At 40.9% G+C, this 26,303-nt stretch overlaps 1 protein-coding gene across 5 annotated transcripts in view; it reads right to left on the bottom strand.

Annotated features, from left to right (window-relative positions):
• Nucleotides 1-26,303, bottom strand: part of LOC119945404 (centrosome and spindle pole-associated protein 1-like) — a 65,151-nt gene that overhangs the window by 16,396 nt on the left and 22,452 nt on the right. For 4 of the 5 annotated variants that reach the window (XM_038766460.1, XM_038766461.1, XM_038766462.1 and 1 more), the window contains 12 exons: nt 22,883-23,003; nt 22,083-22,230; nt 17,834-17,986; nt 14,079-14,167; nt 11,601-11,750; nt 10,792-10,920; nt 7,062-7,125; nt 6,588-6,705; nt 5,350-5,492; nt 4,030-4,170; nt 1,389-1,511; nt 10-147 (listed from right to left, as the gene is read on the bottom strand). In XM_038766460.1, the coding sequence (XP_038622388.1) occupies nt 10-147; nt 1,389-1,511; nt 4,030-4,170; nt 5,350-5,492; nt 6,588-6,705; nt 7,062-7,125; nt 10,792-10,920; nt 11,601-11,750; nt 14,079-14,167; nt 17,834-17,986; nt 22,083-22,230; nt 22,883-23,003 (1,517 nt within the window). The remainder of the gene's footprint in view (nt 1-9; nt 148-1,388; nt 1,512-4,029; nt 4,171-5,349; nt 5,493-6,587; nt 6,706-7,061; nt 7,126-10,791; nt 10,921-11,600; nt 11,751-14,078; nt 14,168-17,833; nt 17,987-22,082; nt 22,231-22,882; nt 23,004-26,303) is intronic. The other variant, XM_038766459.1, reaches the window with a different exon arrangement.

The following is a 26,303-nucleotide window of genomic DNA, read 5'->3' as shown; positions in this document are numbered from 1 at the left end:
CTCTCTCACCCTCTGAACAATCCTTAGTTTTCTTTCTGTGCATTTTCCTTCTTTGGGCTCTCAACTGAGCTTGTTGCCGAAGAGTCATAGTGTGTTCCACGTTCGGTGGATCAGGGAGTGCACTCATATCAGCGATAGATTCAAATTCTAGAAGACATAATAACACTTTATATCTTACTGTACTTCATTGAAAAATACATACTTCAGTCAAATTAACACCTCAGTCAATTAACACTCAGTTTTTCTAACAACCCACTTTCAACTACACATTTTTGGATAGCATTTGATGGCAAAATTGGGGAACATCCTTCCAAACTTTACATCACTAAAATTCTCCCTTTCCCCTCCATCAATATGTCCAAGACTGAACTCCTTTTCTTCCCTCCCAAACCCTCCCCTCTCCCTGACTTTCCCATCACTGTTGACGGCACTACCATCCTTCCTTGTCTCACAAGCCCGCAACCTTGGCATCATTCTCGATTCTGTTCTCTCGTTCACCCCTCACATCCAATCCGTCACCAAAACCTGCTGGTCTCACCTCCGCAACATGGCCAAGATCCGCCCTTTCCTCTCCATCCAAACCGTTACCCTGCTGGTTCAATCTCTCATCCTGTCCCGACTGGATTACTGCATCAGCCTCCTCTCTGATCTCCCATCCTCCTGTCTCTCCCCACTTCAATCTATACTTCACGCTGCTGTCTGGATCATCTTTGTGCAGAAATGCTCTGGGCATGTTACTCCCCTCCTCAAAAATCTCCAGTGGCTACCAATCAATCTGCGCATCAGGCAGAAACTCCTCACCCTGGGCTTCAAGGCTGTCCATCCCCTCGCCCCCTCCTACCTCACCTCCCTTCTCTCCTTCTCCAGCCCAGCCCGCACCCTCCGCTCCTCCGCCGCTAATCTCCTCACCGTACCTCGCACTCGCCTGTCCCGCCATCGACCCCCGGCCCACGTCCTCCCCCGGGCCTGGAATGCCCTCCCTCCACACATCCGCCAAGCTAGCTCTCTTCCTCCCTTCAAAGCCCTACTGAGAGCTCACCTCCTCCAGGAGGCCTTCCCACACTGAGCCCCCTCCTTCCTCTCTCCCTCCTCCCCCTCCCCCCTGCCTTACCTCCTTCCCCTCTCCACAGCACCTGTATATATGTATAGATGTTTGCACATATTTATTACTCTATTTTATTTGTACGTATTTATTCTATTTATTTTATTTTGTTAATATGTTTTGTTTTGTTCTCTGTCTCCCCCTTCTAGACTGTGAGCCCACTGTTGGGTAGGGACCATCTCTATATGTTGCCAACTTGTACTTCCCAAGCGCTTAGTACAGTGCTCTGCACACAGTAAGCGTTCAATAAATGCGATTAAATGAATGAATGAATGAGTTCTCTCACCTTCAAACTTTTCCTTCATTTTCTTTTTATTCTTTTTCTTTTGCTGGGCTCTCAACTGGGCCTGCTCCTGAAGAGTGAGCATGTTTTCAATATCTGGCGGATCATCATCTTCGGTTTCAAATTCTTGGTGAAAAGATAAGAATGTTTATCTTGTATTTTTCCACTGAAGACTGAATACTTCAATATAACTAATTCATGTTTGAAGCATACGAACCTAAATAATTGGAGAGCCCTTGAAAAACAAACCACAAACACTGCACTAGGGATGCAACCTAATCATATTATGTTGGGTATCCTCAATATATTTCAGCCCATTTTCACAGCAAATTACCATGCACGGATTAAAAATGAAATGCACCAATTCCAGGAGCAACAAAAAGCCGTATTTTAAACCCAGATGACACTGCTATTAAATAAAACAGAAATGGCATCAGGAGAGGAGTCGCAACCGAAAAAGAGACCATGAGGAAGTTACATGTGTCAATCAATCAATCGATCAATCAACAGTGCTTTTGGAGGGCCTACTGTACAGAATACTGTATTAAGCAGTAGGGAGAGTACAATAAAAGTAAAAGAGATGATCCCTGTCTTCAAGGAATTTACAATCTAATTGGGGAGGCAGGCAAAAAAATAAATAAATTGAAGGAGCAGAAGGAACAATGCTATAACTATTGATAACAGAATTTGGGCAGATTAAATAGATGAGTAAGTTATTAATGAATACATACATAAGTGCTAAGGAATGAGGATAAGCATAATTGCTAAGGCTAGTTGTTCGATTTACACAACTGAAGGAGAAGGGTATTCATTAGGGAAGGCCTCCTAGGGGAGTTGGGTTTTCAGAAGGACTTTGAGGATGGGGAGATCTGTGACCCAGTAGACTTTTAGGGAAGGAGACTCTAAGTAGGAGGAAGAGGTGAGTAAGGCATCGGTGGTGGGAGAGGTGAAAGCCAAGTCCAGTGTAGACAGTTTAAGAAGTGCAAAAAATGTGGGCTGGGGTATAATGGTTGATGAGAGCCAATAAATGAGAGAGGAGAGACCACTGGAGTTTCTGTTTGATGTACAGAGAATTTTTTAGAAAGATTATCCAGGTAGGAAGAGTGAACACAGACTGGAGGAAACAAAGACTGGAGGCAAGACACAGTTATCTAACAGGAATATGGCAAGAGTCTGAAACGGGGACATGGGCTTTACAGCTCTCCATCACTTTGCACCCTCCTACCTCACCTCCCTTCTCTCCCTCTACATCCCAGCACTGATACTCCGCTCCTCTGGTGCTAACCTTCTCACTGTGCCTTGATTTCGCCTGTCTAGCCACTGACCCCTGGCCCACATCCTACCTCTGGCCAGGAACGCTCTCCCTCCTCAAATCCGCCAATCGCTCTTCCCCCCTTCAAAGTCCTGCTGAAGTCGCACCTCCTCCAAGAGGCCTTCCGAGACTAAGCCCCACTTTTCCTCATCTCCCACTCCCTTCCGTGTCACCCTGACTCGCTCTTTGCTCTTCTCCCTTCTCCGCACCCCACAGCACTTATGTATATATGTACACATCTATAATTTTATTTATCTATATTGATGCCTGTTTACTTATATTGATGTCTGTCTTCCCCCCTCTAGACTGTGAGTTCACCGTGGGCAGGGATCGTCTCTCTTTATTGCTGAACTGTACTTTCCAAGTGCTTAGTCCAGTGCTCTGCACACAGTAAGCGCTCAATACGACAATGAATGAAAAACCAGCAGCAGGATTTAGTGACAGACAGGATATGAGTGGAAAGACAGCAAAATCTCGACTATGATAAGGTTGCTGGCTCCTGAAACTGGGGAAATAGCGATGTAATTGACTGTCATGCAAAATTAAGAGGTGTGGGTTTAGGGAGGAAGAGGGGGACTTAAAACCACGTGGAGTTCAAATTACCAGTGTGACATCCAAGTAGAGATGGCTGGGAGCAGGAAGAAATGTGAGAGGTGAGAGACAGGCTTAGAAAGGTCAATTTTGGAGTAATCTATATAGGTGTGATGGTTGAAACCTTCTGAGCAGATGAGCTATGTAAACCAGGACACAATAAGGGGGTCCAGAACAGAACCTTAGAGTTACGGGATGAGAGGTGGATAAAGCTACAGTGAATGAAACCGAGGAATGGTCAGAGAAGAGGAAGAAAACCGGGTTAGACCATGTCAGTGGAATCATATTTCCTTTGCAACAGATCGCCTCTTAATTAAAGTACTGACACGAAGTCCCCAGAAGCGTTAGTAAAGAAAAAAGCAGTGAGGAATTAATATAAAGAAATACAGTGATGGCCTATCTCTTATTAAAGAAAATACATACTGAAGGTGAAAAGGTGGGGAGAAGCAGAGCTAAAATTAACAGTTGGAACTCTTGTGAGTATCAGCAGTGTCATAAAACAGTTTACTCCAGCTACCATCAACACTTCTGTTTTCGCACCTATTCCTAGCATTATGTATAAGTGTTTTATGTTAATTTGCACTATTTAATTTTTTATTATTCTACCACACTTTTGTTACCAACAGTGTCTGTTTCCCCCATTAAATTGTAAATTCCTTGCAGGAAGGGAGCATGTAGTCTACTCTTACTACGCTCTCTGAAATGCTTAGTACGGTCCACCCACTGATTGATTGATCTTACCTTCTTCCCATTCCCTCATTTTCATTTTATTTAATTGTTTTTGTTGCTCTCTTAACAGAGCCTGTTGCTGAATATCCAGTGTTTCGTCATCATTTGGAGGACTGGGGAACATATTCCTTACATGTTCCCGGGTTTCAGAATCTAGGGGAAAAAACGAAAACGCTTTTAACTACATTCTTTCATTGAAAAATATGTTACCTCAGCTAAGCTAGCTCCTCATTTTAAAATACCTATACACACAAGGTTTGAACTCTCCAACCATAAACTGCCTTCAAGCATGCAAGAACTATGTTCTCTCAAGAGAGAACGCTTTGAATTAACCTGACCCACAATGGGACAGATTCAAGACTTCCTCAAATTAAAACTAAGGTCAACAGAATAGCCCAACATTGTGTTCTCGTTTAACCCGGGTCCAGGCAGGCTAGTGAAATGAGGAAGTACCAACACTTACTCCCCATGACTACAAAAGGAGAACTAACGCCTTCTCTATCACTGGGTTCAAGTTTAGCAACTCACCTATGGCCCCAGCAACCTGGTTAACAAAGCAGAGAGAGCAAACTACACAGAGACGTATGTATTAAAACTTAAATGTATTAAAGAGATGGATTAAAACTTAAAGAGGTGTATTAAAACAAAGGAGCCTAAAGGCAGCACATTTTATGAGAAGGATGGTGAATTCTGCAAAGGGTGCGGCCATGACTTGATACTGTAAGTGAATCCTGACTTTAAGCTGAGGTACCCTAGGCTAAGAGTTCATAACAACGGCCCTTCTTCAAGCTTGTTGTTGATGCTTGGCCTCAATAGCTCCAACTCGATACTCAAGTCTTAGCCTAGATGACTCCATTTTGCTCAAGGACTTAGCCTAAGTGACTCCATTTTGACCAAAGACTACATCTTATCAGTATTGAGCATGAAGTTCCTGTAAACAAAACAACTTATCAGGAGTTCCTGCTCAAGCAAACTGAGTAAACAAATAAATAGGATGTTGCTGTTGAACTGTTACATTCCCCGTGAGTCCAATTGTTTGACGCTGCAATAAAGGCTGCAGTAGGAGATGGAATCTGAGCTGTTCATCATTCGTACCCCACTGGGGTGAACAGGCGGACGGCCACTTTCCTGCCTTTCTGCTCTGGTGACTTGCCCTTTCGAGTCCTTCTTCCTTTGACCCTACCAGGGTCTTGTGATACCCTTGCTCACAACTCTGTCCTCCATCCTCCGACTAGTCACTCATACCCCACTGGGGTGAACGGACTAGTCGGGACCTCACATTTCCAACTATACTTCTGTGGATCTATTAAGAAAAACACTCCATCTACTCACCTCTCGATTTAAGCTCATTAAACTCATAGATGTTCCGCATAGTGTGAGGATCTGTTCCTTTGAAATATGTATGTGGCCGGGTTAAAACTTGCTTTCCAAGTCGGCCCAGACTAGAAGCATTCAAGTTATTGTTCTCTCTTTTCCTGTAGACAGGCAATAAGTAATACTGAATGAACTACAAGGAGAAAAAAATCTGATGCAGTATTTCAAGTTCTGTACTATAAGTCAGGCCATCTGCCAGTGAACAAACGACACAAAAGAATAAAACAGTTCAGATCAAAAGCTGCAATCAAAAGCACAGCCATATTACTGTACAGACAAACCCACAGTCAGAAATTCATCATGACCAGTGGATTTGGCAAAAACCAATTTGAAATTCAAATAGCCTTTAACAAAATAGAACTGTGTCCTATAAATATGTTATTGTAAATGCCTATTTCTTAATTAAAAAGGAATAATTTTCAACCACTTCTGGGAGGTACATATTCTTACTATTGGAAAATAAAATATTTTTTCTGGCATAATCAATCAATGGCATTTACTGATCATTTACTGTGCATAGAGCACTATACTAAGTGCTTGAGAGAAGACAATACAACAAATTTGGCAAACATGTTCCCTGCCCATCATCATCATCATCAATCGTATTTATTGAGCGCTTACTGTGTGCAGAGCACTGTACTAAGCGCTTGGGAAGTACAAGTTGGCAACACTTAGAGACAGTCCCTACCCAATAGTGGGCTCACTGTCTAAAAGGGGGAGATTGTCCACAACAAGCTTTCAGTCTAAAGGGGGAAATTATCTTCTATTCATTTATTTATGTAATGATATTTGTTAAGCACTATGTGCCAAGCACAACACTAAGCACTAAGGTAGATACAAGGTTCAGGTCAGACACAATTCCTGTCCCTCGTGGGGCTCACAGTCTAAGCAGGAGGAAGAACAGGCACTAAACCCCCATTTTACAGATGAGAAAACAGAGGCAAAGAAACATTAAGTGACTTGCCCAAAGTCACAGGGTAGTGCCAAGATTAGAACCCAGGTCTAAGAAAACCTGTGCTCCTTCCGCTAGGCCAAATAACTCATCTTGTGATGCAAATGTGCAACATTTATTACACACATGAAATTCCAAACATTCAAAGACAATGAAAAACTACTAATCCTAATTCTCTTTTTCTGGGTTAAGTCTGTCCATTCTGAGGCAAAACCAGCTGCAACTTTTTAGTCCATATTCTCACCTTAAGTATTTTTCATTTTCATGATTCATAATTATGATGTCTTTTTGGACACGTTGCTCTTCAGTATGAAGCCGCCTCCTTAATGCTGCTAAGCTATCAAGTATTTTTCTCCTCTCATCTGTAATTCATCATTGATAAATGACAAGGCATTAGAATGAAACATCCCCTCCATTTGCCTGAGGAAATTAAAATGTCATAATAAAGGTGTGCTACCTAAAACTAAAATTCTAATTAAAGAGGCAACTTGGCAGGCTTATGTACATAAGCAGTTCTAATGTAGTAAGACTCAACAGTGGATTGTAAGGTAGAAGCTGTTGTGATTTATATTTCAGCATGCAAATAAGTAAGCTACCAGGAATCAGCATAAGCAAATAAATTACCCTCTAAAACCTTCAGTACTTTATGGCAAATTTAGGAATGACTACCTTTTCGTAATATAAACATGAGTGCTAGGAAGAAATTCCAATCACTTACCATCTGGAAGCTGGTTTTTCGTAGTAGACACATATGGAGATGGGACTCTCGACTGTATACAATCCTATTTAAGACAGTTATGTCAGTGACAGATATAACACAGCTAGACATAAGAGATCTTCCAACTTTCACGCAGTTTTTAATTTAACTCTTTATTCATTCATTCAATCGTATTTATTGAGCGCTTACTGTGTACACAGCACTGTACTAAGTGCTTGGGAAGTACAAGTTGGCAACATATAGAGACGGTCCCTACCCAACAGCGGGCTCACAGTCTAGAAGGGGGAGACAGACAAGACAAAACATGTTAACAAAGTAAAATAGAGTAATAAATATGTACAAACATATATACATATATACAGTTCCTGTGGGGAGGGGAAGGAGGTAAGGCGAGGTATGGTAAGAGGAGAACCAGGAGAGGACAGAGTCTGTGAAGCCAAGGTTGGATAGCGTGTTGAGAAGGGGTGGTCCACGGTGTCGAAGGGAGCTGAGAGGTCGAGGAGGATTAGGAGAGAGTAGGAGCCGTTGGATTTGGCAAGCAGGAGGTCATTGGTGACCTTTGAGAGGGCAGTTTCGGTGTAAAGTTGGGGACGGAAGCCAGATTGGAGGGGGTCGAGGAGAGAGTTGGCACTGAGGAATTCGAGGCAGCATGTGTAGACGATCCATTCAAGGAGTTTGGAAAGGAATGGTAGGAGGGAGATAGGGCGATAACTAGAAGAGGAGGTGAGGTCAAGAGAGGGTCAACTCTTCCCAAGGTACTAGCAGTCCTAGAATTTACTGAGGACCCAATGGGGCACTGCACTACATTAAGCACTTGGGAACCATAAAACATGCCATGCTCCCTGCCCACAATTAGCTTACATTCATGAATGACCTATTCTGTGTCCTTTACTAAGAAAGTAAATGCTGGATTTTAGAATTTTTGCATTTACTGGCCGAAAGCTGTACAATTTTGAAATGTTTGATAATAGGAGTTATAAATTTGCGACGTTTGTTTCCCTCTGAAAAAACCAAGACTCAACTACCAATAACTCAAGACAACTAATTCAAGACCAGTAAGTTTAAGCAACTGAAAACAGGGAACAGTAAGAGGGCTTCATGTAGATTTTTTCGAAACACAGGAGGAAAAAATAGAGAACTGTAGTAAACTCAACAGTCATTTTCATTTTTCAATTTTCCTTTCTCCTATTTACAAATTATTTTGCCTCACTCCCCTCTTGGTCTGTAAGCAACTTGAGGCCAGAGATCATGGCTTCTGCTTCTACTGTACTCTTCCAAACACTAAATGCCACTGATGCGCAAAAAGTTGCCTAAATAAGAAAGAAAACTCTCTAAACGCCAATTTCAGCATCTGTAATATATTTCAAAGTTAAAAAACCTCTGAGAAATAATTCCTTTAAAAGTAATTTCCGAGATCATTGTAAAATAGTAATAGGGATTAAATATGAGAACCCATTTCTTAACTAAAATTTCCCTTGAGTTGAATCAATTGATGCAAAAAGATAAAATGCACAAAACCGAGAAACAGGAAATGGTAATAAACAGTTCCTGGTTTCCCTTATTCCAAAAACCCACATATCAGGAACAAACCAAAAATGAACGACCTCTCCTAAGGGACTCCCAGAGACACCAGGTTCCAAACCACAGACTGAACCTTCTACCTATTCCCAGTTGTTCTCAAAATGTACATTGTTGATCTCTTGGAGAGTGGATGTGGAAATGTGGATGATTCCTAACAATCCATCACCATTCAGAAAAACAAATCAAGTGCATGTCCTTATTGATTGATCTCCCCAGGTATCCCCAGTTCTTAATGGAATTATGTACATAAGCAGCCAAATAATTAGCATTTTGGATGCTGAAGAGGTAGCAACAACTTTTGGCAGCTCTTTGCTGTCAGAAGAGTTGCACAGCCCAAAGGAACAGAGAAGTCTCACAAAAAGAGATGTTGTTTTTAAACTCTTCCTTTTGTCACAAAGATGGGGAAGATGGAAGATAATCAGATGACACATAGTCTCTGCTCTGCTGGGACTCAAAGAACTCATCACCCAAATCTTTTCCTCCTCTTAACTTTCACAGTCAATCACATATATAGAGCGCTTAACTGTGTGCAGAGCACTGTACTAAGGGCTTGTGAGTGTACAATATAAGAGCTGGTAGACATTTAGTACAGTGCTCTGCACACAGTAAGCACTCAATAAATACCCCTGAGTGACTGATTGGTAGAAAGAGGCATATTCGTAATTTATTTTAATGTCTGCCTCCCCCTTTAGACTGTAAACACTTTTGGATAGGGAACATGACTACTGGAACTATTATTCTGTTCTCTCCCAAGTGCTTAGTACAGTGCTCTGCACATACTACACACTCAACATATATAACTGTCAGATATCTTATCCCTATTTTACATATGGCACAACTGAGGCACTGAGTGGTTTAGTCAAAATAATATTAATAATTGTGGTATTTGTTAAGCACTTACTATGTACCAGTGCTCAAAGTTGCACAACAGTTCAGTGCCAGAGCTGGGGCCAGAACCCAGGTAACCTGATTCCCAGTCCTGTGCTCAATCAATGGCACTTATTGAGTGCTTACTGTGTGCAGAGCACTATACTAAGTTCTTTCTACAAGATCACACTGTCTCCCCTTACTAGACAAAAAACAATCACACTCAGTCAAGAGACAAGCAGTGCAGTCACCTTTGAATCCAAAGGACAGAGAGACAGGAGAGAGGAAAAAAAAAAAAAATCACCAAGAGCACTGGGCTATGGGAAAATGAAAATGGCCCCAGGCAAACTGCCTGGGGTCTCAAGAGTTGAAGTAGGAAAATAAATTCAAAAGCTTTCCTGCCACTATAACATGGTCCCAAGCTGGCCATTACAACAGTGCAGACCAGATCTCAAAGGGTCATCAGTACGGATTGAATCCCGACGGATTATTCGAATCCGTCGTCCGGAGCCCCAATCAATCGCTCGGACACAAGGGGAGACTCAGCGGAAAGAGCCCGGGCTTGGGAGTCGGAGGTCCTGGGTTCAAATCCCGCCTCCGCCACTTGTCAGCTGGGTGACCTTGGGCAAGTCACTTCACTTCTCTGGGCCTCAGTTCCCTCATCCGTAAAATGGGGGTGAAGACTGGGAGCCCCCCGGGGGACAAACCGATCACCTTGTATCCCCCCCAGCGCTTAGAACAGTGCTTGGCACATAGTAAGCGCTTAACAAATACTACAATAATAATAAAATGGGGATTAAGACTGAGCCCCCCGTGGGACAACCTGATCACCTTGTATCCCCCCCCACAGCACTTAGAACATTGCTTGGCACATAGTAAGCGCTTAACAAATACTACAATAATAATAACAATAAAATGGGGGTTAAGACTGTGAGCCCCCCGTGGGACAACCTGATCACCTTGTATCCCCCCCCAGCACTTAGAACAGTGCTTGGCACATAGTAAGCGCTTAACAAATACTACAATAATAATAATAATAATAATCAGCCCCCATCATCAGCTACCTAATATTCCAGGTGACAGAAAGGTCATAAGGCTAGGACAGAAAATGATAAGGGTTAGTCACTGTTTCAATTATCTGCACTAATAACTACATACTGGGTACCTGAAATAGCAATAATGCAGCTCCTTAGAGAATGAGCATCAAACATGATTCTACCTATTCAATCTGTTTTAGAAACTCTCCTTTAAAGTTTCAGAGAACTTGTAATTAGAAATGTACCTTCTTGATTTCTTCTTCATCTGTAACCTTCTTTTCTTGTTGCTGAACCTGTTTTTCTTCCTTCTTTCTTTCTGCCTCTTTTCTCCTTTCTTCAGCAAACTTAATTAGCTCCTCACTTTTTACTCTTTGCTGCAAAGGTAGCGTAAGTGCCAAAAATGAGAAAAACTTAGAATCATTATCACCAAATGAAAAAATTCACACACACACACTTTTGATGGTTTCAAGTTCCTTGAGCTAGAGATGAAACAGTAAGTAAAAGTAGCCCTCTTCAAAGGATGACGTCACCTGGTATCCAACTCAATGAATACTAAAAGTTGAGGAACGCTTTTTTAGGACTTTGGAGTGTTAACCTCAGTAAGCAATAAATCAGCCAAATCAACTTAATTCAATTCATTCTTCTGACTTATAAAGGCTGACAACTTGACCTCTATGATGTCACAATGCTTCACCTTAATAAATGCTTCCCCTGTACGTGACAGTGACCAATGAAGATTACACTACCACTCTGAAAATAATTAAAAAGGAATAATTAAAAAGGTTTTACTTATTGATGGTTCATGTAGCCCCTGTCTAGTCTGTTCATTGTGGGAATGTGCCTGCTATATTGTTGTGTTGTACTCCCCCAGGCACTTAGTAAAGTGCTCTGCACTCAGTAAGTGCTCAATAAATACGAGTGATTGATAGCTTAACCCATTTTTTTTAACTAGAAATTAATTTCTACAAAAGACCCCATTCCTGACAAGTGTTTCTGAAGACTCCTTTTTAGTCACAGAAAAAAAAAAATGAAAAAAATTCACAAGACAGCTCACCTCTTCTTCTTTCTGTCTTTGTTTTTTCTGTTCTTCTTCATATTCTTGTTGAATTCTGGCCCTCTGGGCTGTTAGTCGTTTTTCTTCTTTATCTTCTTCAATCTTAAGCCTCTCTCGTTCGGCTTCTGCTCTTTGCTTCTTTTCTTCAATCTAGAAATAAACCAAATTTCACTTTTCTGATTTCTAATGTTAACTACATTTTGCTTGCATCACGCAAAACATAAAATGGCTAACAAATACTAGTCAGTAATTATAGTCAATATGGAGTTGAAGAATTCTTCTGGATTCACTAAGATCCCTTCAAATTCTACACCCTGCAAATATTCTCAATCAAAGGATCAATCACCAACCCCTTAAAAGGGTAGTACAAGAGCCTCATTTCTTCTTGCACTCTACCATCTGGAACAATAACTGGAGGATAACCAATTTTTGGTTGGGGAGAAATCTTAAAACCATTAGACTGAGTACGATTTTGGGATTTCTGACTTTCACTTATTCCTCTGGGAATCAGGAGTCCTGGGCTCTACTCCGAGTTCAACTCTGCAGGGGCTATGCCATCAGTGCTGAAGATTTCTAACAAAAATTATATAGCATCTTGTAGGCCCTGCAGGAATCCTGAAAATATGGGTGGAGAAGATTGTAGTGGCTACCAAAAGAAACTCCCTGCCTGGCTATGGTGTGAAGGGACAGCACTGTGCTGCGGTTACTTCACCTAAGGTTGGAGTCCTGTATACAAAAAACAAATAATAATAATAATAATGATGGCATTTATTAAGCGCTTACTATGTGCAAAGCACTGTTCTAAGCGCTGGGGCGGTTACAAGGTGATCAGGTTGTCCCATGGGGGGCTCACAGTCTTCATCCCCATTTTACAGATGAGGTAACTGAGGCACAGAGAAGTTAAGTGACTTGCCCAAAGTCACACAGCTGACAAGTGTCGGAGAAGTGACAAGTGACAAGTGTTAGAGAAGCAGCGTAGCTCAGTGGAAAGAGCCCGGGCTTTGGAGTCAGAGGTCATGGGTTCAAATCCCGGCTCCACCAATTCTAGACTGTGAGTTGGGTAGGGACCGTCCCTATATGTTGCCAACTTGTACTTCCCAAGCGCTTAGTACAGTGCTCTGCACACAGTGAGCTCTCAATAAATACGACTGAATGAATGAATGTCAGCTGTGTGACTTTGGGCAAGTCACTTAACTTCTCTTCTATCTTTTAGACTGTGAGCCCACTGTTGGGCAGGGACTGTCTCTATGTGTTGCCAATTTGTACTTCCCAAGCGCTTAGTACAGTGCTCTGCACATAGTAAGCGCTCAATAAATACGATTGATGATGATGATGAAGTGGCAGAGCCGGGATTTGAACCCCTGACCTCTGACTCCAAAGCCCGTGCTCTTTCAAAAAACCCCCCAAAACAAAACAAAAGAAATAAACCTTCGTGTGCACTTCTCAGTATGAAGAATCCCTACCTGTTTATTTGTTCGTAGCACTGTGCACCCCAGCAGAAACATGACTTGTGTGGTTGAGAGAGTACAAACCATTATTCTAATGTTAACCTTCTCAGTATACCTCGATCTCATCTGTCTCACCACCGACCTTTCATCCACATCCTACCTCTGGCCTGGAACGCCCTCCCTCCTCATTTGAGACAGATAATTTCTCTCCCCTACTTCAAAGCCTTATTCAAGGCCCATCTCCTCCAAGAAGCCTTCCCTGACTAAGCCCTTCTCCCACTCCCTTCTGTGTCGCCCTGACTTGCTCCCTTCTTTCATCCTCCCTCCCGCCCTCACAGCACTTATGTACATATCTATAATTTATTTATATATGTATCTATGCATATTAATGTCTGTCTCCCCCCGCAGACTGTGCGCTCGTTGTGGACAGGGAATGTGTCCAACCTGATTTTCATGTATCTAGCCCACCACTCAGAGCTTGGTACATAGTAAGCACTTGACAAATGTCACAATTTTTACTAATATTATTACCTCTACCTTCCATTACCACTGATAATTGAGAATTAACCACAGCAGTTCACACTTGGTGTCTAATCTGCCTTGGGGAAAACAAAAAAAAAAAACTGCTCTACTGTTCTGCTGTCTGTCTGTCTGCTGTCTATCTGCTGTCACTGGGTGAAAATATTACATCTACAAAAATTTCTGGCTTGGAATTTTATGCCCATTTTCAAAACATAGAATGAGGGATACAGTTGCATTTGTCTGCCCTTTTATTAAAGCATACAAGTTTTTGTTTGCAATGAACTGTCCCAATCAATTTTAAAAAGATAAGGCACCAATTTTATACTCTAAAACTGGTAAAAATTAACTTGGTGGCTTTAGAGATCTGTGTAGCACCTCAGACATAGGCTTAATCAACTGAACAAAAGCTTTACCGACCTGTATTTAATAAAGAATTAAAATTTGTCATTACAAGTTTTACAAAATCATCAAATTATTTGAATTAAGATTAAATAAAGAATATACTTACCTGCATACGAAGAAAATTCATGTAAGATTCTTGCTTTCTGATCTGACGGGGAGTTAGTCCTTTACTAAATATATCTTCATCAGGAGAAGCTTCAGAAACACAATTTGCAATAAGAAATCAGTACTTGGAGAGATACAGAAAGACATGTTAGACTTAAATAATGATTTTTTTTTACAATAATCTTATGGACATAACCTGTCAAAGCAAAAAAATTCATAATGTACAAAAAAGCTATGTTGCTAAGTGAATACTGCTTACTAGTTACATGACTACTCTTTTTTTAAGTGGTAGAATTCACCATATTCAAAATTCTCTTATTTTCTCAGTGAATCAAGCCGCTAGGTGTATAACCAGAAACTGATTTAAAAGCTAAATTATTTATGTCTGGAAATTTTAGATTATATGTTAATTTGCCAAATCAATTATGAAAGTAGTTTTTAAACCACACACTAGTCCATATTTATTATAAAAAACACTTCAAGAATAATAATAATAATAATAATGTTGGCATTTGTTAAGCGCTTACTACGTGCATAGCACTGTTCTAAGCGCTGGGGGGGGTACAAAGTGATCAGTTTGTCCCATGTGGGGTTCACAGTCTTAATACCCATTTTACAGATGAGATAACTGAGGCTCAGAGAAGTTAAGTGACTTGCCCAAGGTCACACAGTAGACATGTGGCGGAGTCGGCATTCGAACCCATGACCTCTGACTCCAAAGCCCGTGCTCTAAAGGGCACATACCATCGAAAATTTTACTCAAAATGGGAAGCATAACACTATATTAGAAAAAGGCTATCAAAATTAACTGGGAATGCAGGAGTCAATTCAAATTTCAAGACGTCTTAAGATCCTGAAATCATTCCTTTGAGCTTCTATATAAGGTCTCAATTCATCTAAATAATTTTAGCCTTTGTGAATAATTGTTTTGTTGATGAATTATTGCTAACCTGGTTGATCATTTAGTCTAGATAGTTAAAAACTAACCCTGTTTTGCAAAGATTTAAACCTACTCCTAAACACTAAACAGAATCGCAGAACAATACTGAGGGGAAAGTGGTCTGTGGACTAAGATCAACAAATGCGAAACTGCTAATCACTGCTACCACTGAAAAAGGTCTTGCTGAAATATCCTGAAGGGTTTATCTTGAAGTTCCCCTCCAGCTCTGTGATTCACTGATGGAGCTTAGTTTACCCACTAAATTTGCCTATGGTAGCCCGTTGAGTTATGTCTACAGCCCCGGACAAGGCTAGAATTTCTAAATGATCTGGATGAGATGGAAAAGTAGTCAAAACACACAGAACCAAGTTTAACTTAGCTAAGAAAAAGATGATTTTCTTAAAGAAAAAAATCAATTGCAAAAAACATGTGTTTTTGTGACTATGGCAAAAAAAAAGGCTTGCGCTTCCTAAAATGAAAGCTAGCTAAAAACAAGGTCAATGGTATTTATTGAGCGCTTACATGTGCAGAGTGCTGCACTAAGCGCTTGGGAGGGTACAATATAATGGAGCAGCTAGACCTGCTCCCTGCTCACAGTGAGCTTACAGTCTAGAGGGGGAGACAGATATTAATATAAATAAATTACAGCACTAGTGTATCTAGGTGCTGGGGGGCTGAAAGAAGGATGAATACAGGGTGCAAATCCAAGTGCAAGGTTGACGCAGAAGGGATTGGGAGCAGAGATCATGAAAGGTTAGTCAGGGAAGGCCTCTTGGAAGAGATGTGCCTTCAATAAGGCTTTGAAGGTGGGGAGAGTGATCATCTGTTGGCTATGAAGAGGGAGAGTGTTCCTGGCCAGAGGCAGGATGGGGGCGAGAGGTCGGCTGCGAGAAGATCACGACACAGTGAGTATGTTGGCTTACACCTTCTCTAATGGCTTAGAGTGTGCGGACTGGGTTGTAGTAGGAAAGTAACAAGGTAAGGTAGGAGGGGGTTAGGTGATTGAGTACTTTAAAGCCGATTGTAAGACGCTTCTGTGTGATGGGGAGGTGGAAGGGCAACCACTAGAGGTTCTTGCAGAGTGGGGAAAGTGGACTTAACCGTTTCGTAGAAAAATGATCTGGGCAGCAAAATGAGGTATCAACTGGAGTGGGAAGAGACAGGGGGCAGGGAGGTCAGCAAGGAGGCTGATGCCATATTCAAAGCCGGATAGGATAAGTGATTAGATTAGCACGGTAGTAGTTTAGATGGGTGAGAAAGGGTGGATTTTACCGATGCTGTGAAGGTTGAACCGACAGGATTTGCTGACAGATTGAATATGTTGGTTGAATGAGAGAGGTGATTCGAGGATATGGGTTTGTGAGACAGGGAAGATGGTGGTGAGGTCTACAGTGACAATAAAAGTCAGGGAGAGGACAGGGTTTGAGTGGGAAGATAAGGAGTTCTGTTTTTTGGACACGTTAAGTTTGAGGTGTTGGTGGGCTATCCAAGTAGAGATCTCCTGGAGGCAGAAGGAAAAGCAAGACTGCAGAAAAGGAGAGAGATGAGAAGAATGCAGAACTGTGAGTACAGCATAGCTCACACGGTCGATCAAGGAAGTGGTGCCCTGAGCAAGCCTAACCTTAGACTCCTCATCTTTGCTTGAGAGTACTTCTGCCTTGGTGCGCTCTAGTTGACCCATTGCCCAGGTTATCCACTTCTCACAGGGTCCTAATGGTGTGTGGGGAACATGAGCTAACCCCTTCTCAACTCTGAACTGGTAAGGCCTTTATTTACACCCGGCCTTCCTTAAGATCCAGTCTTGGGCTTCACAGTGTAAGCTGGATGTGGAGAATTTCAGGAAGTTCATAAGGAGAAGAGGCGAAAAAAGGAAAATGATGATGGTTTTGGAAATCTGGCATTCTGAACAAAGACCAAAAGAGGGATTATTAACTCCACAGAGATTGGGGGAGGAAAATTTTGCAACATTCATCAATTATTTGAAAAGATATTGAAAAAGAAGAGTTTATGCTACAACATTTATGAACATAGTCATAATTTACCTATATTAACGTCTGTTTCCCCCTCTAGACTGTAAGCTCGCTAAGGGCAGGAAATATGTCTATCAACTCTGTTGTAATGTACTCGCCCAAGCATTTAGTACAGCGCTCAGCCCACTGTAAGTCCTTAATAAATACCATTCAGGGATTGATTGATCAATTATATTAGATCACCATTCCAGCAGGGAACTCAATTACAAGGGGAGAATTTAGGCTCCAGATAAGGAAGTGATATTGCCTCTCCAGAAGAGTTTTAAAAAATGACTGGCAATTATCTTAATAAGGTGGGTGAGGTAAAGTATCTTTATCTAGGACAGAAAGATAGACTAAATTACTTCAAACTCTATGACTGATGACAAAGTGAAAAATGCAGTCAATGAACTGCACAAACACAGTAACAGTGTGAAATAAATCACACTCACTAGCCACAAATGAACCTAATCTTATACAGTCTGGCCTTAGTTCATTTTTAGGGTAGAAAAAAATGTAGCTATCATAAAATAGTATCAAAGTTTTAAAAATTCAGCACCACACCAGCAAAAAGTCAGTGGGAAAAACCATGGATTAGCAAGAAGTAGAACTGAGAAGCAAGCAAGCTGTGTCTTTACAATGAAATTCAAAGGCAAAGAACTAATGAGGAGGATACTACATTGCCTAGCAGCCATTTTCGGGTAACAGGATTGGTAGGTTACAATACGGACCAAACCAGAACAGGAGAAAGAAGTTGTAAGATAGAAAAGTGTGAAAAATGCAATAAAATAGAACATGATTAAAAACCTGAATTTTTATTTGCAGAATCTTCTATGTTCTCAGCCTGTGGAATGACTAGACTTGGGTTAACAAACACCATAGCTCTTTTCTCTTCACGTATTCTCGCATCTGGGTTATGATAGGCATCTACATTTTGTTTGTGCATCATGTTCAAATTAGCTAAGAGGGAAAAATAAGCCATTTATTTTTCTAAAATACAATAACTTTTAATCAGAACAAATCAATCTAGGCCAGACTTTCAGATAAAAAAAATTCTGTGGCCAAAAGAAAACAAAACCAAGAGAGCCGAAACTAAAAACAAATGGCAACTTGTAGACTGTGAGCCCACTGCTGGGTAGGGACCGTCTCTATATGCTGCCAACTTGTACTTTCCAAGCGCTTAGTACAGTGCTCTGCACACAGTAAGTGCTCAATAAATACGATTGAATGAATGAATGAACCCTGAAAACAAAAAAATTCTGTGGCCAAAAGAAAACAAAACCAAGAGAGCCGAAACTAAAAACAAATGGCAACTTGTAACCCTGACAACAAAAATGAAAGTTAACAAGTTTTTAAGGTAGCTCTCAAAGTGCTGCTGTAAATTTAATGTAAAATTAATGAAATCCACAACAAACTACGAAAAATCCATCAGACTGATAACACCAAACAAATCACAATCATTCATAAACAAGCCCCTCTCCCAATCTCTGCTTCTCTTCAGCAGAAGCCAGGAATTCTTTTTACGACCATTAAGTGGCATAATGCATGGTAAAACAGTCAAACGGAACTTTTTTTTTTTACACTTCAATTAAAAACACCAATATGAGGCTGAATCTTAATAGGCTTTAGAGTTTTAAGACTCCAACAGCAAAAGAATGAAAAACCCCAATCACAATGAGTGGTTACACCCTAAAGGATGACAGTTCCTTTCTGATTCCTTCCTCTCCCCCTCGTCCCCCTCTCCATCCCCCATCTTACCTCCTTCCCTTCCCCACAGCACCTGTATATATGTTTGTACATATTTATTACTCTATTTATTCATTTTACTTGTACATATCTATTCTATTTATTTTATTTGGTTAGTATGTTTGGTTTTGTTCTCTGTCTCCCCCTTTTAGACTGTGAGCCCACTGTTGGGTAGGGACTGGCTCTAGATGTTGCCAACTTGGACTTCCCAAGCGCTTAGTACAGTGCTCTGCACACAGTAAGTGTTCAATAAATACGACTGATTGATTGATTTACTCTGTATATATGTTTGTACATGTTTATTACTCTATTTATTTTACTTGTACATGTCTATTCTATTTACTTGGACTTCCCAAGCGCTTAGTACAGTGCTCTGCACACAGTAAGCGCTCAATAAATACGATTGATTGATTGACTATGTACACAGTCAGCAACCCCGTACCCCAACCCAATGTCATGGTAGCGAGGTCCCCTGATGCCAGGTGGCTGCTACCTATAATAGTAATAACAACTGTGGTATTTGTTAAGTGTTTACTATGTGCCAGGCACTGTACTAATCACTGGGGTAGATACAAGGTAATTGCGTTGGACACAGTTCCTGCCCCATATGGGGCTCAGTCAATCCCCATTTTACAGATGAGGTAACTGAGGCACAGACAAGTTAAGTCACACAGTGGCGAAGTGGCAGAGCCAGAATTAGAACCCAGGTCCCTCTGACTCCAAGCCCCATGCTCTATCCACTAGGCCACGCTGCGTCCCCTGCAACCTCAGCTGGAAGAAAAGTGAGGTAGAAGATGACGGAAGCCGAAGCAATCGGCTCAGAGCCAGTTTGCGTGATTTAATAACTTGTTGGGCTGGATTTTGCCGACCACTGCTCTGCCTCTTGAGTGATTTAAACACACCAGTGACCTAACCTCATGTAAATGGCCCAACACACTAAGACTGAATACTGCTGGGGTCTCCTTCTCTGACTTTTTAGGCTTTTTTTTAACTTCCATTTGCTTTTGTAGCCTCTTTTTTGAGCTCAAATACATCATCACTTCAGACATTTATAATATGCCTTGGCAAAATTTACCCTGAACAATTGACCAGGAAGGTACAGAGTAAACATACCTTGCACTAGGAAGAATTACCAAAATATGCTTGGGAAAAACACTCAGAAACATTCAAGACCTCAAACTGAAATTTAAAATTCAAATGATCAAGAATGAGAACTAGGAATAAAAAAATTTCCCAGTCAAAATAATTGATTTTTTTTCCCCTCAAAATTTACATGTTAATAAAACTTCTCGTTTCAGCAAGGAAAAATTCACTGGTTCATTTTAAAAAGCATCAACCTTTGAAAGTAAAGTGGATTTGCTAAAAACTCACATATTTATCTGATAATAAAAACAATTTCCTATAGCTTCAAATGTTGTCTAAGCACTATTTTCTCAAAAAGTTCACTAGAAATATTCTAACCATTTGTCAGTAGATGTAGTCTTGCTGAACTGATTTAAGATCTAAAATGAGGAAATCAACATAAAGAAAACATCTGCCTATCAGACAGAGAAAATTAGGATGTAGAAAAACTGTTTTCTTCATTTCAACCAAGGAGTTGCTTTACAGGTAGGAAGAAAATTAAAACTTTCAAGTAAAGCTGAGAAAATGAACAAGAAAGAAAGAATATTTGCCAGGGGAAGATGACTGAAATTCAAATTTATGAAGCATTTTTTAAATAAACAGGAGGACGGATGTTGGGGGAATACATCAAGCATGCACAACACATCAATCCCAGGAGGTTAAGTGAGATCGAGAGCAACAAGTTAAACAAGGGCAAAGTAGTAGAGGATGCTGCAGGTGAGCGCAAGAAGTTCGGATTTGATTGGAAAAAATGTGAGATAAAATGCAAGGAAAACGACAAAAGGAAGAGGATACTGCCTTCTAGAGGATAAGACAAATTTGAAATGTTACTTTCCCTGGGCTCCCTGTGAAGAAATTTTTTGAAAGCTCAGAGAGGTGAACATCACTTTTCTCTGAAATTTTAGTAAATCAGACCCCCCAAAACAGACCACGAGAGGAAGGGCAGACGTGAGAAATCAAAGATGATCACATAGGAGTAGCAAATTAAAACTTTACTAGCCAAAAAAAAGGCTGTACAAATGATTACCTGCGACCCTGCCTGCATGACTGTGTTCACTGCCTGGTCAACAGGAGTCCTCGGCTGAAGTTAACCAAGAAAATAATTACCTTGTCTTCAAGGCAAAGATCGGGGCCAAAAGAAGTATCCTAATAGCTTAAAGAATGAATGCAGCTTCCCCAGTTCTTATATTACTCTCCGAATTCTCTGACAGGAGAAAAGAAGAGGGCAGGGCAGAGCAGTCCCTATCTAGGCCACCATGGCTGAAGGAGTAGGGGTCCATTTTGTATGGTCATTCCTGTATGTTTGAAAACTGGTTTGTTTTCATACCTTCTTTGTCTCTGCTTCTTGATTTTTTAACTGCGCTCCTGATGAAGACAAGGACTTGAGGGGAGCCAGAAAGAAGTGGAGCAGCAACAGCGAGAATAAGAATGGGCACGCCCCTTCTGCTGTGCCACAGCCACCCTCCACAAAGATGCCTTTTGCCCAAGAAAGTGTCCCAACACATGGCTTTATACTCCTTTCGATGCCCCTTCCACTCCTATGTAAGTGTCCTACTCACAGAGGTTGATCCACAGACTGATTCCTTGACATTTCTATACCTGAAGGTGAACGTAGTATGATGACATAATTACAGAGCTAGAGTGAGACACCACCTTAATATTCTTGCAATGCACAGGTCGTTCTGAAAATCTGGCAAATCTGGATGTCATAACCACCTTCCCTTATAGTGTGTCTTTGAAAATTATGATACCAAAAACCATTTTATGGCTATGAGGAGGGCTACATGGGGGCTAAATTAGAACTCTCCAATTAAAATTAATGGAAATGCTCTCAGAAATTACATTGTCACGACAAATGACGAGGAAAAGATAAGAAAATAACATGGTTACCAACATTTAAAGCTCAGACACCCAATTCAGAAGGAAGGCGTCTTATTCGAAGAAATGAGGATGCAATAAATAAAATCCAACCACACAGGAAAATGAAGGAAAAAATGGAATGAAACCATTTAGCCTCAGATGTATAAACTGCCCACCTAAGAGCTTTGAAGTAACTAAATTTCACTGCCTTTGTTTCCAGAGCGACTTAAAATAGCACTCCCCTAAATTTTCCCATTACACCTCCAAAAAAGAAAAAAAAAAAGGAAGAATTCACTTCATTACAAAATGACCACAGGAAACAACATACTTATCAGATTTCCCTTCTCATCTCGCAAGGGTGCACCAGCTCCACCTTTTCCCCAGGGATTGTACATTTTCCTTTGAGCTTCCATTTTAGCTTCATACCGCTCTAGGTCTTCCTTTTCCTTTTTTCGTCTTTCTTCTTTTTCTTTAATCTGGTCATGAAGCAAAAGTATGATCCTACTGAAGGCTATTCTGACAGGTCAGTGTTCAAGCTATGTTTTTAATTTCACTCTTGTACTGCCAAATCAGTGGATGAGATATATCATTTCACAAATACATTCCCCCCTGCCCCGATGTACTACTTCATTCAACTCAGCAGCAAGTAACTGTAAGAAAGAGTGACAGCATAGGCAATTATAAACATGGGGAGAAATGTAGCAAAGACATGGAACTGAAGCCCCACTCCTCAGCATCAACTCATGTAGATAATGTGTAATTTATTTTAGTAGCTGTTTCTCCAACTAAAACTAAATTATAAACTCCTTGTGGGCAGGGAGCAAGATACAAGCTACTAAACTTCCAGACGCTTAGCACAGTAAATAAATCAATAAAAACTACTGATTGTACAAAAGATGCTCAAAGTGTGAGTGGTCTATGAAATAATGTACTGGACATATCTACTCTCATGAAGCTTCATTTCTGTGACATGCCCAAATGAAGTCAAATTTGTCTCCGAAAACTCACAGATAACTAACGGGAATGTTTTAATCAAGTACTGCAAGGTTCTCTCAGACATGTGAACCGAAACCCCTCCATTCCTATGCAAACTGTATACTTCCTTATGGCATCTAATTTACTTCATACCTGTTGCTCCAGATCTTTTTGGTAAGCCTGAACTGACTCTTTCATTGCTTTGGTTCTGTCTTCAAAAACCATTCCTGAAGCTCTTACTCTCTCCTTTGAGGCATCTGGTCCATTTGCCTTCCTGTATTAAAGACATTAAAAATGAACTTCAAAAAATTTCAGAACTTAGTTTCAACCAAAAATATAAGGAACTTCTTTGACACCACATCACTGCAGAACACTGTGCCAAGTTCTTGGGAGACAATAGGATTATGAGATGTGATCCCTTCCCTCAGATAGTTTACAACCTATGGGGGGGAACAGACAGTAAAATAAACTACAGACAGGAAGAACAGGGCATAAAAATATGTACAGAAGAGCTACAGAGGAGGGTCTGTAGCACAACTGCTTAGCGAGACATAAAAGTGCTGAAGCGACAGTACAGTGGGGATATTAGAAATTAATCAAAGAAGGCATAGAGGAGATGTGATTTCAAAATGGATTTGAAGTTGGGGAGATGAGTGGTCTCCTAGGTGTGTTGAGGAAGTTCCAGGCAAGAAAGAGGGTGTGAGAGCAAGAGGTGCAAGAGGTCAACAATGGGAAAGACAAGAACAAAGCAACGTGAGTAGGCTGACAACAAAAGAACAGTATACAAACTAGAGCAAAAGGAGTGGATAAGGAGGGAAAGAGAAGATTGAAGACATCACCGCCAATGTGAGGAGCTTCTCCTTGCCATAGAGAGGAATGGAAAACAAAGATGTGGGAAAATGGCCAGATATGTAGATAATTACATGTAAATTAATGGAAGTGCTCTGCACACAGTAAGCACTTAATACGATTGATGATGAATGGAAATCAAGATGTTCTTAAGTATTAAAGTAGATGGATGCACTTTTTTTCTTATTTTTAGCCTAATAGACTAAAGCAGTCTAGTGTTGCACCAAGATTTTCTGATCAGAAGCCGTTACCTGAGAGATCCCATGCCACATTCCAAGCAGCCCCTCCTTCCACAGCTCTTCCATCTACTGGACCCGGCTCATCCGTGAACGAACTGCAGAAGGTATTCAGTGAAGTGGTGCTTCCCGGGTATGTGTTCTGCTTTGCGACTGGATTAGGTTTGGAGGTTATGTTATTTGATCTTTTGCTACTTTTTTTTTGACTGATGAACCAATATTCACTCAGTCCTATTCACTGAGCACTTACTGTGTGCATAGCACTGGACTAAGCGCTTGGCCGAGTGCAATATAAAAGCATTATTCTGTAGAATTTAAACATCAGTTTTGGGAAACATTTTTGCAACTGTTGGCATCAGTGTGGATGTCACTTTGAAGCTTGTCTAAGTGGAGGGAGTAAAGGCTTTATATGTAATGGCATGTGAATTATCTCTCTTTTAGGGTATGACTGTAGATTTGCTCACGATATTGTCTACGAAGTAGTATTTTGTTTATCATCAATTTTAATCATCATCTTCATTTCTTTAAGCAGTAGACTAAGGCACATTTGTTCAAAAGTAGGCCTCAAAACTAATTTAGGATTTTTCATATCAATTATTTTCATTATAAAAATATAGTCTTTGAATTCATTAAAAATAAGTGATATCACAGAAGAATAAAAGCAAGGCGATGCTTTTTTTGGAAAACAAAAGTTTTTTGGTGAGGAATCTATTTCTCGCAGTGTTTTTCCTCATTTGTTTTTAAATTTTCTATGGTTGAGTTTAATCCGTATGTTTGAAATACTGGAATTTAGAGTTTTCTGTTGCTGGTAGAAAGGTTAAAATTTTAAACATATCAATTATTTAACTGTACTCAACTGAGTGTTTTTTATGAGCTAACCCACAGAAGCAGTGTGGCTCAGTAGAAAGAGCCCGGGCTTGGGAGTCAGGGGTTGTGGGTTCTAATCCCGCTCCACCACTTATCAGTTGTGTGACTTTGGGCAAGTCACTTCACTTCCCTGTGCCTCAGTTCCCTCCTGTGTAAAATGGGGATTAAGACTGTGAGCCCCACATGGGACAACCTGATGACCTCGCATCTAACCCAGAGAAGCAGCGTGGCTCAGTGGAAAGAGCCTGGGCTTGGGAGTCAGAGGTCATGGGTTCTAATCCCAGCTCCATCACGTGTTTGCTGTGTGACCTTGGACAAGTCACTTAACTTCTCTGAGCCTCAGTTCCCTCATCTGTAAAATGGGGATTAAGACTGTGAGCCCCACGTGGGACAGCCTGATAACCTTGTATCCCCCCCAAGCACTTAGAACAGTGCTTTGCACATAGTAAGGGCTTAACAAGTGCCATCATTATTATTAAGGGCTAAGTATTAATCAGGCAATTTTTTGTAGAAGATGGTTTTCAGGAGGGATTTGAGGAAAGAGGTGGTTGCAGGAAAGAAGGAATGAGAGAAGAAATGGAACTGGGCACAATAAAGTTTGTCTGAATGGAGAGAAGAATATGACCTGGGATGCAGTGGCAGAAAAGAGCTAATAAGAGATATAAAGCTGGTGGTGGGCCTTGAAGCCAATGGTCAAAAGATTCTGCTTGGTGTACAGAGAAATGAGTAATCACTGGAGGTTTTTGAGGAGTGGAGAGACCTGTGCCAAATGATGTTTTAGAAAGATGATCTGGGCCAGAGGACAGTATATGTAGAAAGGAGAGGGAGAGGCTGGGAACATGATCAATACTCGAAATAGGACAGAGGTTATCTGGGTGGAGAGGAAGACGCAGAGGACTGTGGGTTTGTGTCTCATCCAAGGTGCCGAAAAATGCTCTTTCCAAAGTCACCAATGACCTCTTCTTTTGAATGGTATGTGTTAAGCGCTTGCTATATGCCAGGAACTGTACTAGGCACTGAGGTAGTTACAAGACAATCAGATCAGACACAGCCCCTAGCCCCACCAATCCCCATTTCACTGATGAGGTAACTGAGGCACAGAGAAGTTAAGTGTCTTGCCCAAAGACACATAGTGAACAAGTGGTGGAGCCGGGATTCAAACTCAAGTCCTCTACTTCCAGACCTGTGCTTTTTCAGCATCAATCGAATTTATTGAATGCTTATGTGAGCAGAACACTATACTAAGCGTTTGGGAGAACACAATAAATACAATACAGACAAATGGGAAGCAACCAGGAAATGGACCAAGAGCGAAAGTTCACAAAGACAGGGATAGCAACAGGACCTGAATGCAAAGGACAGTGGCCCTGGATGTGACAAATCCTTCAGGGAAACATGTATCATTCTCATAAATCAATTAATGGCATTTACTGAGTACTTACTATGTGCAGAAAACAGTACTTAACACTTGGGAGAGTGCAATACACCAGAATTAGCAGACATGCTCCCTGTTCTTAGCAAGTCATGTGGGAGGGGTGGAATGACCATAATGTTTTTGAGTTTTTGCACTTTAAGTGGATAGGATGGCATCATCTTCATAGGATGGTAGCATTGTCTTCAAT

Source organism: Tachyglossus aculeatus, chromosome 25 (assembly GCF_015852505.1).
Source record: "Tachyglossus aculeatus isolate mTacAcu1 chromosome 25, mTacAcu1.pri, whole genome shotgun sequence".
In the NCBI taxonomy this organism is placed as follows: Eukaryota; Metazoa; Chordata; class Mammalia; order Monotremata; family Tachyglossidae; genus Tachyglossus; species Tachyglossus aculeatus.
This window is presented reverse-complemented; position numbering and strand designations above follow the sequence as displayed.